Source organism: Lathyrus oleraceus, chromosome 2 (assembly GCF_024323335.1).
Source record: "Lathyrus oleraceus cultivar Zhongwan6 chromosome 2, CAAS_Psat_ZW6_1.0, whole genome shotgun sequence".
NCBI lineage: Eukaryota > Viridiplantae > Streptophyta > Magnoliopsida > Fabales > Fabaceae > Lathyrus > Lathyrus oleraceus.
The window spans coordinates 426,325,500-426,338,294 of record NC_066580.1 but is presented as its reverse complement, the minus strand read 5'-3'; the positions used below and the strand labels follow the sequence as shown (position 1 = coordinate 426,338,294).

At 40.9% G+C, this 12,795-nt stretch overlaps 1 protein-coding gene across 1 annotated transcript; it reads left to right on the top strand.

Annotated features, from left to right (window-relative positions):
* Positions 1–5,423: 5,423 nt before the first annotated feature.
* On the top strand, positions 5,424–6,212 carry LOC127123532 (uncharacterized). Its single transcript, XM_051053742.1, has one exon. The coding sequence runs from the start codon at positions 5,424–5,426 to the stop codon at positions 6,210–6,212; it is 789 nt and encodes a 262-aa protein (XP_050909699.1).
* The last annotated feature ends 6,583 nt before the right edge of the window (positions 6,213–12,795 follow it).

Here is a 12,795-nt window from a genome sequence, read left to right as displayed (position 1 = left end):
TGCCTCAGCTGCTGCCAATGTCACCCATGCTGCTGGGGTGACCATTCCTACTGCTGCTGCTGGCACTACCGTCGACACTCCGGTGAAAACTGTTATGCCTAACTCTGGGAACCGTTAGATGGTCCCCATGGACTCTGCTAGGCTTGTTGCTGCCTACCCGTGGGGAATGCCCCTGCATTTAGCTTCCAGTCTCGCTAGTGGGGGAGCTTTCTTCCCTCACCTGGCTCTCTCTGCCGTTGCTGCTGCTGGAAACGTTGGTTTCTCGTGGGCTCTCCCCACTGTTCAAACTACTCCGGTCGATGCTGCTGATCCCAATAATAATCAAGGCCAGGTTCCTGACGACCTCCTTAATGATGAAGAGGACTACCGAGGCCCGCACCTCCACTTCCAGATCCTCAATCAAACCGCTCAAGCTGCGCGCGTTAGTCAAGTCCCGACTTTTCTTTTTGGTTACCCTAGGGCAACCTCCATGCCCATGCTGACATATCCTGCACCCCAACACGTGCAGACAGGGGCACCTCAGGCCCCCAATGCTTAGGCTGGAATGCAATATCCTCAGCCAACTCATGCTGCTCAAATTCTGCCACCGGGTTTCTCTTACCCTCCTCAGATGTGGTTTCCCCCGAACATGCCTGCACCGATTTCTCCAGAAGCCTCCCATTCGGCCAGTCAGGTCACTCCTCCCGCTGTTGGTCCGGCCAAATTGTGGATTACCAGCTCTTGGACGACAAAATAAGGGCCATTGAGGGCTTCTCCTCCTTTGTTATAGATGCTCGAGACCTCTGCTTGGTCCCAAACGTGGTGCTACCTCAGAAATTCAAGGTGCCTGACCTTCCAAAGTACAAGGGCCTCAGCTGTCCCCGCAGTCACCTCACCATGTACTGCAGGAAAATGGCCTCACACAATGATAATGACAACCTTTTGATCCATTCTTCCAAGATAGCCTGGCTAGGGCTTCCTTGGATTGGTACATGAGTCTAGACCGCTCAAAGATCCGGTCATGGAGGGATCACTCTGAGGCATTCTTGAAATAATACAAGTACAACCTTGACATGGCTCCTACAAGGCTTCAACTACAAAATCAGTCTCAAAGATCTAATGAAACCTTCAAGGAATATGCTCAACGTTGGCGCGAAATGGCGTCTAGGGTTTGGCCAACATTATCTGACAATGAATTAGTGGACATCTTCATGGGTACACTGCAAGGGCTGTATTTTGAGAAGATGATCAGCAGTTCGTCGACAAATTTTTCTGATATGGTAACCATTGGGGAACGTGTTGAGAGTGGGCTGAAATCAGGGAAAATCACAGACACAACCGCATATCAGACAACCAATAAGAGGTCGCATGGGGGAGTCGCTAAAAAGAAGGAGGGGAAGCAAACACTGTAACGACGAAGGCTCACCCCCGATATCAATTTCCGATGGCCCCTATGCCATATTACCCTTATTTGTACGTCTCCGTAGCTCAATACCAGCAACCGCCATTCCAGTACCAACTGTAGAAAGGAAATCAACAATCAACACCAGCTCAAAAAAATTTGAACCCACAATATAACTGTGATAACAGAGGACAAAATCGAGGTCAGAACAACAGAAACAGTTTTGGTAACCGACCCCAAATTGACAAGATTCCGGTGCCGTATTCTGAACTGGTACCCTATCTGATTCATGTGGTGGCGATCGTACCAAAAGAATTACCCGCAGCCACTCCTCCATTCGCACTAAGCACGATCCTAACGCTTCGTGCGCTTATCATGTTGGATTCATAGGGCATCCTATAGAAGATTATTGGGCGCTCAAATACAAAATCCAAGATTTGATCAATCAAGACATCCTGATTTCTCTGAAGAAAAACCTAATGTAAAGACAAATCCTTTACCGAATCACAGCGGTGCAGTCGTCAACGCCGTGATTGAAGAGGAAAATACCGAATCTATACTGAGGGCCGAAGATGTGAAGACTCCGATGTCCGTTGTATTACAGAAGCTTGAACAGTTTGGGTTTCTATAAGGGGTACATGATGATTTCGCAGTATGCGAGTTCGGTCCGGATAATTGCGACCAGCTAAGAGGTTGTGTGCAAGAACTGATGGATCAAGGGTTAATACAATTCTCCAAATCTCAAGAAGTAGAAGAGGTGGCAGTAATTGAACCAATAACAATTGTGTATAGAAAAAAGAAGGTTGAAGCTCCTCCCAAGAGGATTCAGCCAATTCATTTCCGTGTTCCAACTCCGTTCCCGTATTAGAATACTAAGGCGGTGCCTTAGAATTATGAGACTACATCGTATTTGGGAGGAAAAGAAATCCGCATTCCTGACACATAAATCGTCAACATTGCTGGAATGGGAGGCATGAATCGAAGTGGCCGTGTATTCGCTCCAAAATACACTCCTATGGTGTCTCCATCACCCACAGTTATCCCGCCTAAGGAGAAGGTCACTCCTACTCCGACTCCGCAGGCAGGGGCAACTGTACTTGCCACTCCGACCGTGACGACTGCTTCATTGTTGACGAAGGTTATTGACAACAAAGTTGCCGAGGGCGAAGCATCTAAGGGTTAAAAGCCGATGGTTGAGAAATAACAGGTTGAGGTTCATAAGAAGAGTATCACCTTTGAGGAAAGCTAAGAATTCCTCAAACTGATCAAGAAAAGTGACTTCAAGATTATTGACAAGTTGAATCAGACCCCCTCTAAAATATAAAATTTATCTTTGCTATTGAGTTCTGAGGCTCATCGCAAAGCGTTGCTGAAAGTTCTAAATATTGCTCACGTGATGCAAGATATCACGGTCGATCAATTTGACGACGTGGTTTCCAATATCACCGCTAGTAGGTATCTAGGATTTAATGAAGCAGAGCTACCTCCTGAGGGAAACACCCACAACAAAGCACTACACATTTCGGTCACATGTACTGGCTCTCTCTTATCCCGAGTCCTCGTTGATACTGGATCTTCGCTTAATGTACTTCCAAAGTCTACATTAAGCCAACTACAGTTTAAGGGGCCCAAGATGAGGACCAGTGCATTGATCGTTAGAGCTTCCGACGGTTCCCGAAGGCAGGTAATTAGGGAGGTTGATTTTCCTATTTGTGTTAGACCCCACCAATTCAGCATCACATTCCAAGTCATGGACATCAACCCAACTTATAGTTGTTTGTTGGGCAGACCATGGATTCATGCCGCTGGGGCAGTCACTTTTACATTGCACCAGAGACTGAAGTACTTGATAGATGACAAACTGGTAATTGTGTATGGGGAAGAAGATTTGTTGGTCAGTGAACTCTCCTCCTTCAGATATGTTGAAACAGATGAAGGGATCGTCGAGGTCCCGCTCCATTCTTTAGAGTTTAAAGATGGCAGTTCCGCTACAGCCAACAACAACCAATCATCCGCTACCATCCTATCCTCAACAAAGAGTGCCAAGCAGACATCGGAGAAAGGCCCGCTTCCCGGTTGGGGTAAGGCCGTCAATGTGGCAGAAAAGCGTGAGAGGTTTGGTATCGGTTATCACCCAACAATGCGTAACGTGAGTCCGAAGAAAAAGCAATTCAACCCGGTCAAGTTCAGCAGCACCGACTATCAAAATGAGCACACCGTGGCAGTTATTGGAGAGTCCCGTGGTGGCAAGCCAGACGCACCCAGCCTTGTTTGCAGATGTCCTCCAGGATTCAAGCATCCCAATTGGACACCCAACTTGATTCCCGTCGTATACTCGGAAAAAACGTAATGCATTTTGTTTTCTCCGTCCCTTGTCCTTGCCCGAGACGAGAGGATAGATTGTAAGGGCCCCCTTGTTTAAAAGGATAACCGAGTATAAATAAAAAGAACTTTTTTGCATGCAAAACTTGTGTTCCCTTTCTCTCAGTTATTTTTCTTTTTTCACTAAAAACAACGAAATGGTAAAACATTTCTTTTTCTTTTTTCCACTTTTCTCAAAAAGTATACTAAAATAAGCTCATCATATGCATAGAAAATAAAACCATTGATTACGACATGGCTAAAATCAACTGTAAACCTGGATTTCTAATCAACTAAGCTGAAGACAACAATGAGGAAGATTGTGAATTATCGGCTGAACTAGCACAGCTCCTCGAGCACGAAGAGAAAGAGATTCAGCCATATAAAGAGTCAATGGATGTCATCAACTTGGGTTCTGAAACTGACAAAAAAGAAGTGAAAGTTGGGGCATCTCTTGCCGAGCATGTACACTCCGAGTTGGTAGACTTGTTGCATGAATATGTTGACGTCTTCGCTTGGTCATATCAAGATATGCTGGGATTAGACACCAGCATTGTTGAACATCACTTACCACTTAAGCCTGAATGTCCTCCAGCCAAGCAGAAGCTCAGAAAGACTAGACCCGATATGACACTCAAGATCAAGGAAGAGATAAATAAACAGCTAGACGCTGGCTTCTTAGCCATTTCTGAATATCCGCAGTGGGTCGCTAATATCTTTCCAGTTCCAAAGAAAGATGGTAAAGTCAGAATGTGTGTAGACTATCGAGATCTCAATAGAGCGAGTCCAAAGGATGACTTCCCTTTGTCTCATATTGACGTTTTGGTCGACAACACAACTCAATTCTCCGTCTTTTCTTTCATGGACGGGTTCTTCGGGTATAATCAGATAAAGATGTTACCAGACGATATGGAAAAGACAACTTTTATCACGCCTTGGGGAACTTACTGCTATAAAGTCATGCCATTCGGCTTGAAAAATGCAGGGGCAACATATCAACGCGCCATGGTAACCCTCTTCCACGACATGATTCATGAAGAGATTGAGGTTTATATGGACGACATGATTTCCAAATCCAAAATTGAGGAAGATCACTTGGTAAACCTGAGAAAATTGTCAGTGAGACTCCGATAGTTTAAATTGCGCCTGAATCCGACTAAATGTACTTTTGGGGTTTCATAGTTAGTCAGAAAGGTATTGAGGTTGATCCCGATAAAGTTCGAGCCATCCAAGAAATTCCAGCTCCCCGAATAGAAAAAGAATTATGAGGCTTCCTTGGGTGACTTAATTACCTCTCCAGATTCATATCTCATTTGACGGCTACCTGCGAACCGATATTCAAATTGTTGAGAAAAAACCAATTGATTATATGGAACAATGATTTCCATGCGGCATTCAATAAAATAAAAAAGTACTTGCAAGAACCACCAATCTTTATACCATTGGTTCCTGGTAGTCCCCTCATTATGTACCTCACGGTACTCGATGAATCCATAGGTTGCGTTTTGGGTCAAAAAGATGACACAGGCAAGAAAGAACATGCTATCTACTATCTCATCAAGAAGTTCATTGAATGTGAGACTCGATACTACTTTTGGAGAAAACTTGTTGTGTTTTGACTTGGGTTGCTCGACGCCTGAGGCAATATATGATTTGTCACACTACTTTATTGATATCCAAGATGGATCCGATAAAGTATGTATTAGAAAAGCCTGCTGTTACTGGTAGAATTTCCCGGTGGCAAATGTTGTTAACCGAGTATGATATACAGTATGTGACCCAGAAAGTTATAAAAGGGAGTGTTCTGTCTGACTATCTTGCTCACCTGCCTGTCGAAGGTTACCAACCGCTGAGGTTTGACTTTCCAGATGAGGACATCATGTTTATCAGAGACTTCACTGTGCCAGTCTTCGAGGTAAGCCCTGAGGAAGGCCTCGAACCAGGATCGCGATGGACGCTCGTGTTCGATGGTGCTTCCAATGCTCGAGGCCATGGTATAGGTGTTGTTATCACTTCTCCAACTGGTTTCCACCTCCCGTTTATCGCTAGATTGTGTTTTGACTGCACCAACAATATGGCAGAATATAAGGCATGTATCTACGGTTTAGAGGCGGCAATCGACTTGAGGATCAAGATTCTTGAGGTATTTGGTGATTCAGCTCTAGTAATCAGTCAGGTGAAAGGTGATTGGGAGACTCGGGATAGCAAGTTGATACCTTATAAAGAGCATATCGGAAAACTGATACCCTATTTTGATGAAATCTCTTTTCATCATATCTCTAGGGAGGAAAATCGGTTAGCAAACGCTCTAGCCACGTTGGCATCTATGTTCAAAGTCAAATGGAAGAATGAAGCACCATCCATCCAGATTGACCACTTAGATGAACCAACACATTGTCTAGCAATTGAGGCCGATCCTGACGATAAGCCTTGGTTCTATGACATAAGAACATTTCTGGAGAAACATTAATATCCCGAGGGTATATCCGTTACCGATAAGAAAGCTATGAGAAGACTCTCTTCCAAGATCTTCCTAAACGGTGATGTATTATACAAGAGGATTTATGATTCTGTACTGCTCAGATGCGTGGATAGACACGAAGCTAGTACAATCGTAAAGTCAATACACGAAGGCTGCAAGGGTGTACATGTAAAGGGTCCTGCTATGGCCAAGAAGATCCTTCGGGTTGGTTATTATTGGACGACAATGGAGGTTGATTGCTACAATTTTGTGAAAAGATGCCATAAGTTCCAGATATATGGTGACAAGATCTTTGTGCCACCAACTCTATTGAATGTTCTGACTTCTCCATGGCCTTTTTTCTATGTGGGGCATCGATATGATTGGGATGATAGAGCCCAAAGCTTGCAACGAACATCGATTCATCGTAGTCGCTATTGATTACTTCACGAAATGGGTCGAAGCTGCTTCATATGTGTAAGACCCCAATTTTGTCCCTAAGATCCCTCATGGCTTCATATCATATCATATCATTACCTCAAGGATCATTGTGCACCTTGCCCCCTTCCTTGTGGGTGGGTTGTCTTTTGAGTGTGGTTTCTTGATCACCAAGCATGTTTTGCATTTGTATATCATTGCTTTTCATTTGTTTACTAACTAAAAGTACAAAAATATTGTCATCTAACCTTGTTACTTGCAGATGAAGCATCATTAGGCCAAGCCAGTCAAAGGCATTCATTGAGCCATAGATGGTGGCCATTCTGAAGAATTTGGGCACCATGATCATTCATCAAGAGTTCACATGAGTTGTGACATCATTTTGAATCAAGATCTCAAGTGGTAGAGGCTTGGATTTCATCTGATCACAGCTAGGTCAGCTGAAACCCTAGAAAAGTCAACACAAGTCAACTGTGCATTAAATCATGGATTTGAAGGTGGGAGATGGTTAGAGAGGCCTCATTCATGTCCATTCAAGTCTCATATAACATTTCAAACATCAACCTTGAAGGATTTGAGGTCAGACAAAAAGTTTCCAAAAATAGTAAGTGACCTGTAATTTCAAGCTGCCAAAAATGGAAAGGTCTTCTCCTCAAGTTTACATCCTCAAGAAAGCTTAAAATGAAATTTTGTCCAACATGAAAGTTGAAGATCTTGCTCTCACCTTTCCAAAAAGTCCAAGAACATCTATTTCTCATGTGTGGTTGAAGCGTTATGATCAAATCATTGTCAAGAAATTTTGAACTTCAAGCTTGCATAACTTTTGCATCAAAAGGCCAAATGGAATGGTTCTTTTTGTGACATTTCCATCTTGATATGCTCTATCATAATTATGCATCACATTTCATCAATTCTCATCACAAAAATATTGCATTTTTCACTTGAATTAATTTGAATTTTTGGAGGGAAAATATCCATTTGAAAAATATGCATTATTTTCACTTCAAACCAATTACACTTGCCTCTAAACAGGTTTTGAAATGCATTTCCAAGCAAAACACGCACTGTTCCATTGGCCATGTGAGCATAAGGGTGATTTTGGCAATTTGCATAAACCATTCCATTTCACTAATCCTTGGGTTTTTGGTTAAACATGATTAGTGAGTTTGATTAGCAGGTGGTATTTAAGCATAATCCTAACAGAATTCAACAACAACAACTTCACAATTTCAGATCTAAACTTTTGCTCTCAAATTTTCTCTCAACTTTTCATCGATTTTCTTCATTTCTTTTGCTTGCTTCTTGTTCTATTCATCATCTACAGGCATAATTGAAGAAGATTGAAGCAAGATCCTGCAGCATTGAGGCCAAATCGTGACTGTTGAAGCTTGAGCACTTTCATGGCAGTTGAAGATTCCATCGAGATTAAGCATTGTTGAGTTGTTGTCCATCATTCATTCATCTTCCTCAGCACTATAGAGCATCTGTTTCAGCTCCTCCAAGCCAGATTCACACGATTTCAACTCTGCATCATCAGCAAGGTTAAAATTCGAATGCTCTAATTCATGAAATTATGATATGCATCTTGTAGATCCTTTGTTGCTGGTTATAATGAACTTTAGATCGTGGATTTTCATTGAGTTTTGAGGTAGTTATGTGGATTTGAATGTTGACATGTGAAACTTTCTTCGCTTGAATCTTTGAACATGAGTAGAATTAGGTTGAATTGATGCTGGATTATTGATGTGTGTTGAAGGACGGTTCCAATGATGTATGTTTCGTGAATTTCTGTGATGTTTGGATCTTGATGATTATGAACATGATGAACAATGGATGAATGTCTAGGGTTTCGATTTCCAGATTTCATTTGATCTGCTTGGCGTGAGTGTTGCATGTGTTTCGCGGTTTGTTGCCATGCATTGGTCCACATCATCTCCACTTGGCTGTTTAATTGGCTCAGAATGAAGCGCTTTGCCACATCACTTAATGAAACGGCGTGTTTCATTAAGTGAGCGCCATATTTGAATTCACACTCGGTTCGATTCCGAGTTCCAGCATTTGCATTTTTGGCTTTTTGCATTTTTCATACTTATGCCTTCCATGTTCACATGCTTATTCCATGTTTTTTATTTTTCCTTTCCATTCAAAAATTCATAACTAAAAAAATATGCATCCAATTCACATGAAATTTTTTGCACAATGTTCCTTGTAATGTCTACTATTTTATGGATATTTTTCCAGAATTTGTGCTCGGTTGGATTTTTAAATTGCCTAGGGTTTGTTCATGCATATGCTTTCATGTACCTTGCTTGCTATTTTGGTTGTGAAATGATGATGGTTAATCCAATGAAGCCGAAAATTTACATGCATAATCTAGACACTTTGATTGATCTTTTGGTATAGAGTTTGCAATTTTTTCATTTCTGGATGTTAAGATATGATGTGATTAATGAAGGTGTGACAATGTGTGTCACACCATTTCTTGTCCAACTTGCTGATTTTATTTACCTTGCCAAATAAATGTCAAATGATCTGAATTTTTGCATGATGCTACTTCTGGATGTTAAGTTTGATCATGATTTTTTGTAGAATTTTTGGATCCATTTACAATTTGTTTGAGATTTTCTTTGCTGGTTGGTCATATTTGGACTTTTGATGAGTGTTGAACTTTCATGATTTGTGAAATTCTTATGCCTTATCATATGAGCTTGAAATTTTGCACATGTATTTTGGACACTTTGAAGTTTATCTTGGCGTTGGTTTGAGTCATTTATCTTATGTCATTTCGGTTTTAGGATTGCCTTAAGTTGATGCACCATTTGTGGTCTTGTTTGAGCTTGTTTATGCTTACCATGACTTGATGAATTTCTTTGACTTGCTTATACTTGTCCAAATGCCATGATTTTTGGTGTGTTGATCATTTGATGTGTTCTGTTTAGCCATTATATTTCTTGAGATTTATTGAGCCATTTTGGAATTAATATGCTTGTGTTCATTCTGCTGCTCCAATGTGATTCCAATTTGCATGCTTTGACATGATTGCTTTATGAAATGAATTTGATGAATGCTTTTGATATGGAACCACTTGGATGATGTCCTTGATTGATTAATCTTGATTCTTGTAAATTTTCATGTTCTGTTTTGGAATATTTCTCCTTCTTTGACCCTAGGCCTTGTCCTATTGGTTTGCTTCTCATGTTTGAGTTTGCTTTCAGGTTAAGAAGCATATGGATTTAAGGAGATTAACTCACATGGCTTGAGTTGGTTTGTTTGATTGTTATGGACTAACTTTGACTTGTTTTGTAGGTTGCTCTTAGCTCATTTTATTTGAGCTTGTGCCTTGCACAATGTAGCCTTGATTGTTGATTGTGTATTGTCTGTTAACTGTTGGATTATCTGTTTGACTTTTTGAATTGAGTACTGATTTGTTTGATTGTTTTCAGGTACCATTAGTTGCTTAAGTTCATTTTGAACTTGATTTTGCTTGGTTGCTTAACCAATTAGGTATACTTTCTCTTCTCCATGTAGTCTGGAAGACCTGGCTTGTTATGTGGCCAGGCACCTGTCTGAAGTCCTCCTTAAGAGGCAATGTTTGTGATTGTTTATCTTTGTCCCCAAAAAGGAAAAGTCCTTTTGATAAGGCAATTGGTAGATAAAAGAGATGTGTAGTCCATCTCCTACTACTCTGTGTGTCATCCCTTTGCTCACATTACATGTTGTAGCATTGTGGATCTTACCCCAAGATCTATAGAGTCATTAACTTGTGGAGAGAGTTCCAACTTTCTGAACTCCCACACCTTCTATCATTTGAAGCTCTCCCTGACCAGGGATAAGAGCCATGAGGCACACCCCTCATATCCTTTTCATCTGCTTCACCTTAACTCTCAATGTTAAGGTTAAGAGCACCACTTACCCCATTCCAGTTGACTTTTAAGTCTAACCCTTGCTTGAGCCTAATTGCTTGGATATAGTGTGTGCTAACTGAACCATTGATTGCTTATTGGTTTATCTGTACATGTTTGCTTGTTTGCCTTTGTGCATTTATCATCATTAATTGTTCATTAGTGCATGATCTTTATTTCATATCTTTGTGACTTGTTTGAGTTTTCCCATTGAGGAATCAACTGTAAGTCCATTCATTGGCCATTGTTCCTATGATTTGGAAGGGATTGAGTGTAAGACCATTTCATTGGCCACTTATGTCCTCGTTGCTTAGTGCTTCTGTTTGGTTGTTGTATGTGAGGATTCAATTGTAAGTCCATGTTGTTGGCATTTGTATTCCTATGATCATCCTGTGGAAATTGGAGTAAGTCCAGATAGATTGGCATCCGATACCCATGTTTTGTGTTTGTGTGTGAGATCGGTATAAGTCCATTTATTGGCATCCGATATCATTGTTTTGTTTTAGGAGATTGGTGTAAATCCATTGATTGGTATCCGGTATCCGCTTTTGTTTGTGAGATTGGAATAAGTCCATTTATTGGCATCCGGTATCATTGTTTTGTTTTAGGAGATTGGTGTAAATCCATTGATTGGTATCCGGTATCCGCTTTTGTTTGTGAGATTGGTATAAGTCCATTGATTGGCATCCGGTATCACCTTGCGTTTATTTGCTTACTTGCTTTGTTGCTTATTCCGAAGGACACACTTGAATCATCTTCCATATGATTTCAAGAGGTGAACTTCTAGGAAGTTTTACCCTCCTTCATCCACATCCTTTTTGTTCCAACACTCCCTTTTCACATTGTTAATTCAAAAAACTTTGACATATTGTGCAAACATTTTCATCTCTTTTCAAATTAGAAACCTGGACCTTAAGTCCTTGACTTTTCAAACTCCATTTCATAACACTTCTTCCTGAATTGAATACTAATCATACTTTGACCATCCTTTTGTGAATACTCATAATCAATTAACTTCACCCATTCAATTGTTTTGTGGCTTTGTCCATTGTTGATATGTTTTCATACATTAGCCATAGGTTTCAATTCTCATAGTGGTTGATGTAAATCTCACCACATCCTTAGTGAGTTGATTGTAAGTCTTCCATACTTATTATAGGGTTAACCCCTCACTAGTATGTTGAAGCTATCCTCGCATGGTGGATTGTTGGTCTTGGTTGAGTTTTCTCCCGTTGAGAATGAAAAGCCTTTGTGCTCTTGTTTTAAAATGAACTCACTGATATTTTGGAAATCTTTTAGCCGAACTACGGCGTTTTGATCCTTTACCTTTTTATGGAAAGGTACGTAGGCAACGGGTTCATCCGTTCAAACACAAAAATAATAAACTTGTACATTCTTTTCTCATCTTCCCAATCATGTTTGCACAATATGTCATAAACAAATAAACATTTTTATACAACAAGTGTGAAAAGGGCTCCCTAGGAGTACCTAGGACGTTTTGTGTGCCTAACACCTTCCCATTGCGTAATTTACCCCTTACCCAGATTCTTTGATCTTTTCATTAGTTTTCTATGTGTAAAACTTCTTAGGCTTTTGTTCGCTTTTTAGCCAATCCTTTGGATAAATAAAAGTGCGGCGGCGACTCGATTTCTTTGTATGCTTTGCTTTTGATTTAGTCAATAAATCATAAAGTGACGAATACACCGCTACAATATGCTAATGTCACTCGACAAGTGGTTACCCGATTTATCAAGAAAGAGATAATCTGTCGCTATCGGATACCTAACAAGATCATCACTGACAACTCCAGTAACCTCAACAACACTATGATGAGAGAGTTGTGCGAAGAATTTAAGATCGAGCACCATAACTCTTCATCATACCGGCCCAAGATGAATGGGGCCGTAGAAGCAGCTAACAAGAATATTAAGAGGATCATCCAGAAAATGGTCAAGACATACAAGGACTGGCATGAGATGTTACCATTCGCTCTGCACGGTTACAGAACCTCGGTCCGCACATCCACTAGGGAAACTCCGTACTCATTGGTATATGGGATGGAAGTTGTCCTGCCAATTGAAGTCGAGATACCTTCACTCAGAGTCATCATGGAAGCTGATCTTGATGAAGTTGAATGGGTTCAATCTCGGTATGACCAGTTGAATATGATCAAAGTGAAGCGTTTGACGGGCGTCTTCCATGGTCATCTATACCAAAGATGTCTCAAACGAGCTTTTGACAAGAAGGTTCTT

Excerpts from the sequence above, each read along its gene's own strand:
- LOC127123532 (XM_051053742.1), top strand. The coding sequence starts at position 5,424 with ATGGATCCGATAAAGTATGTATTAGAAAAGCCTGCTGTTACTGGTAGA.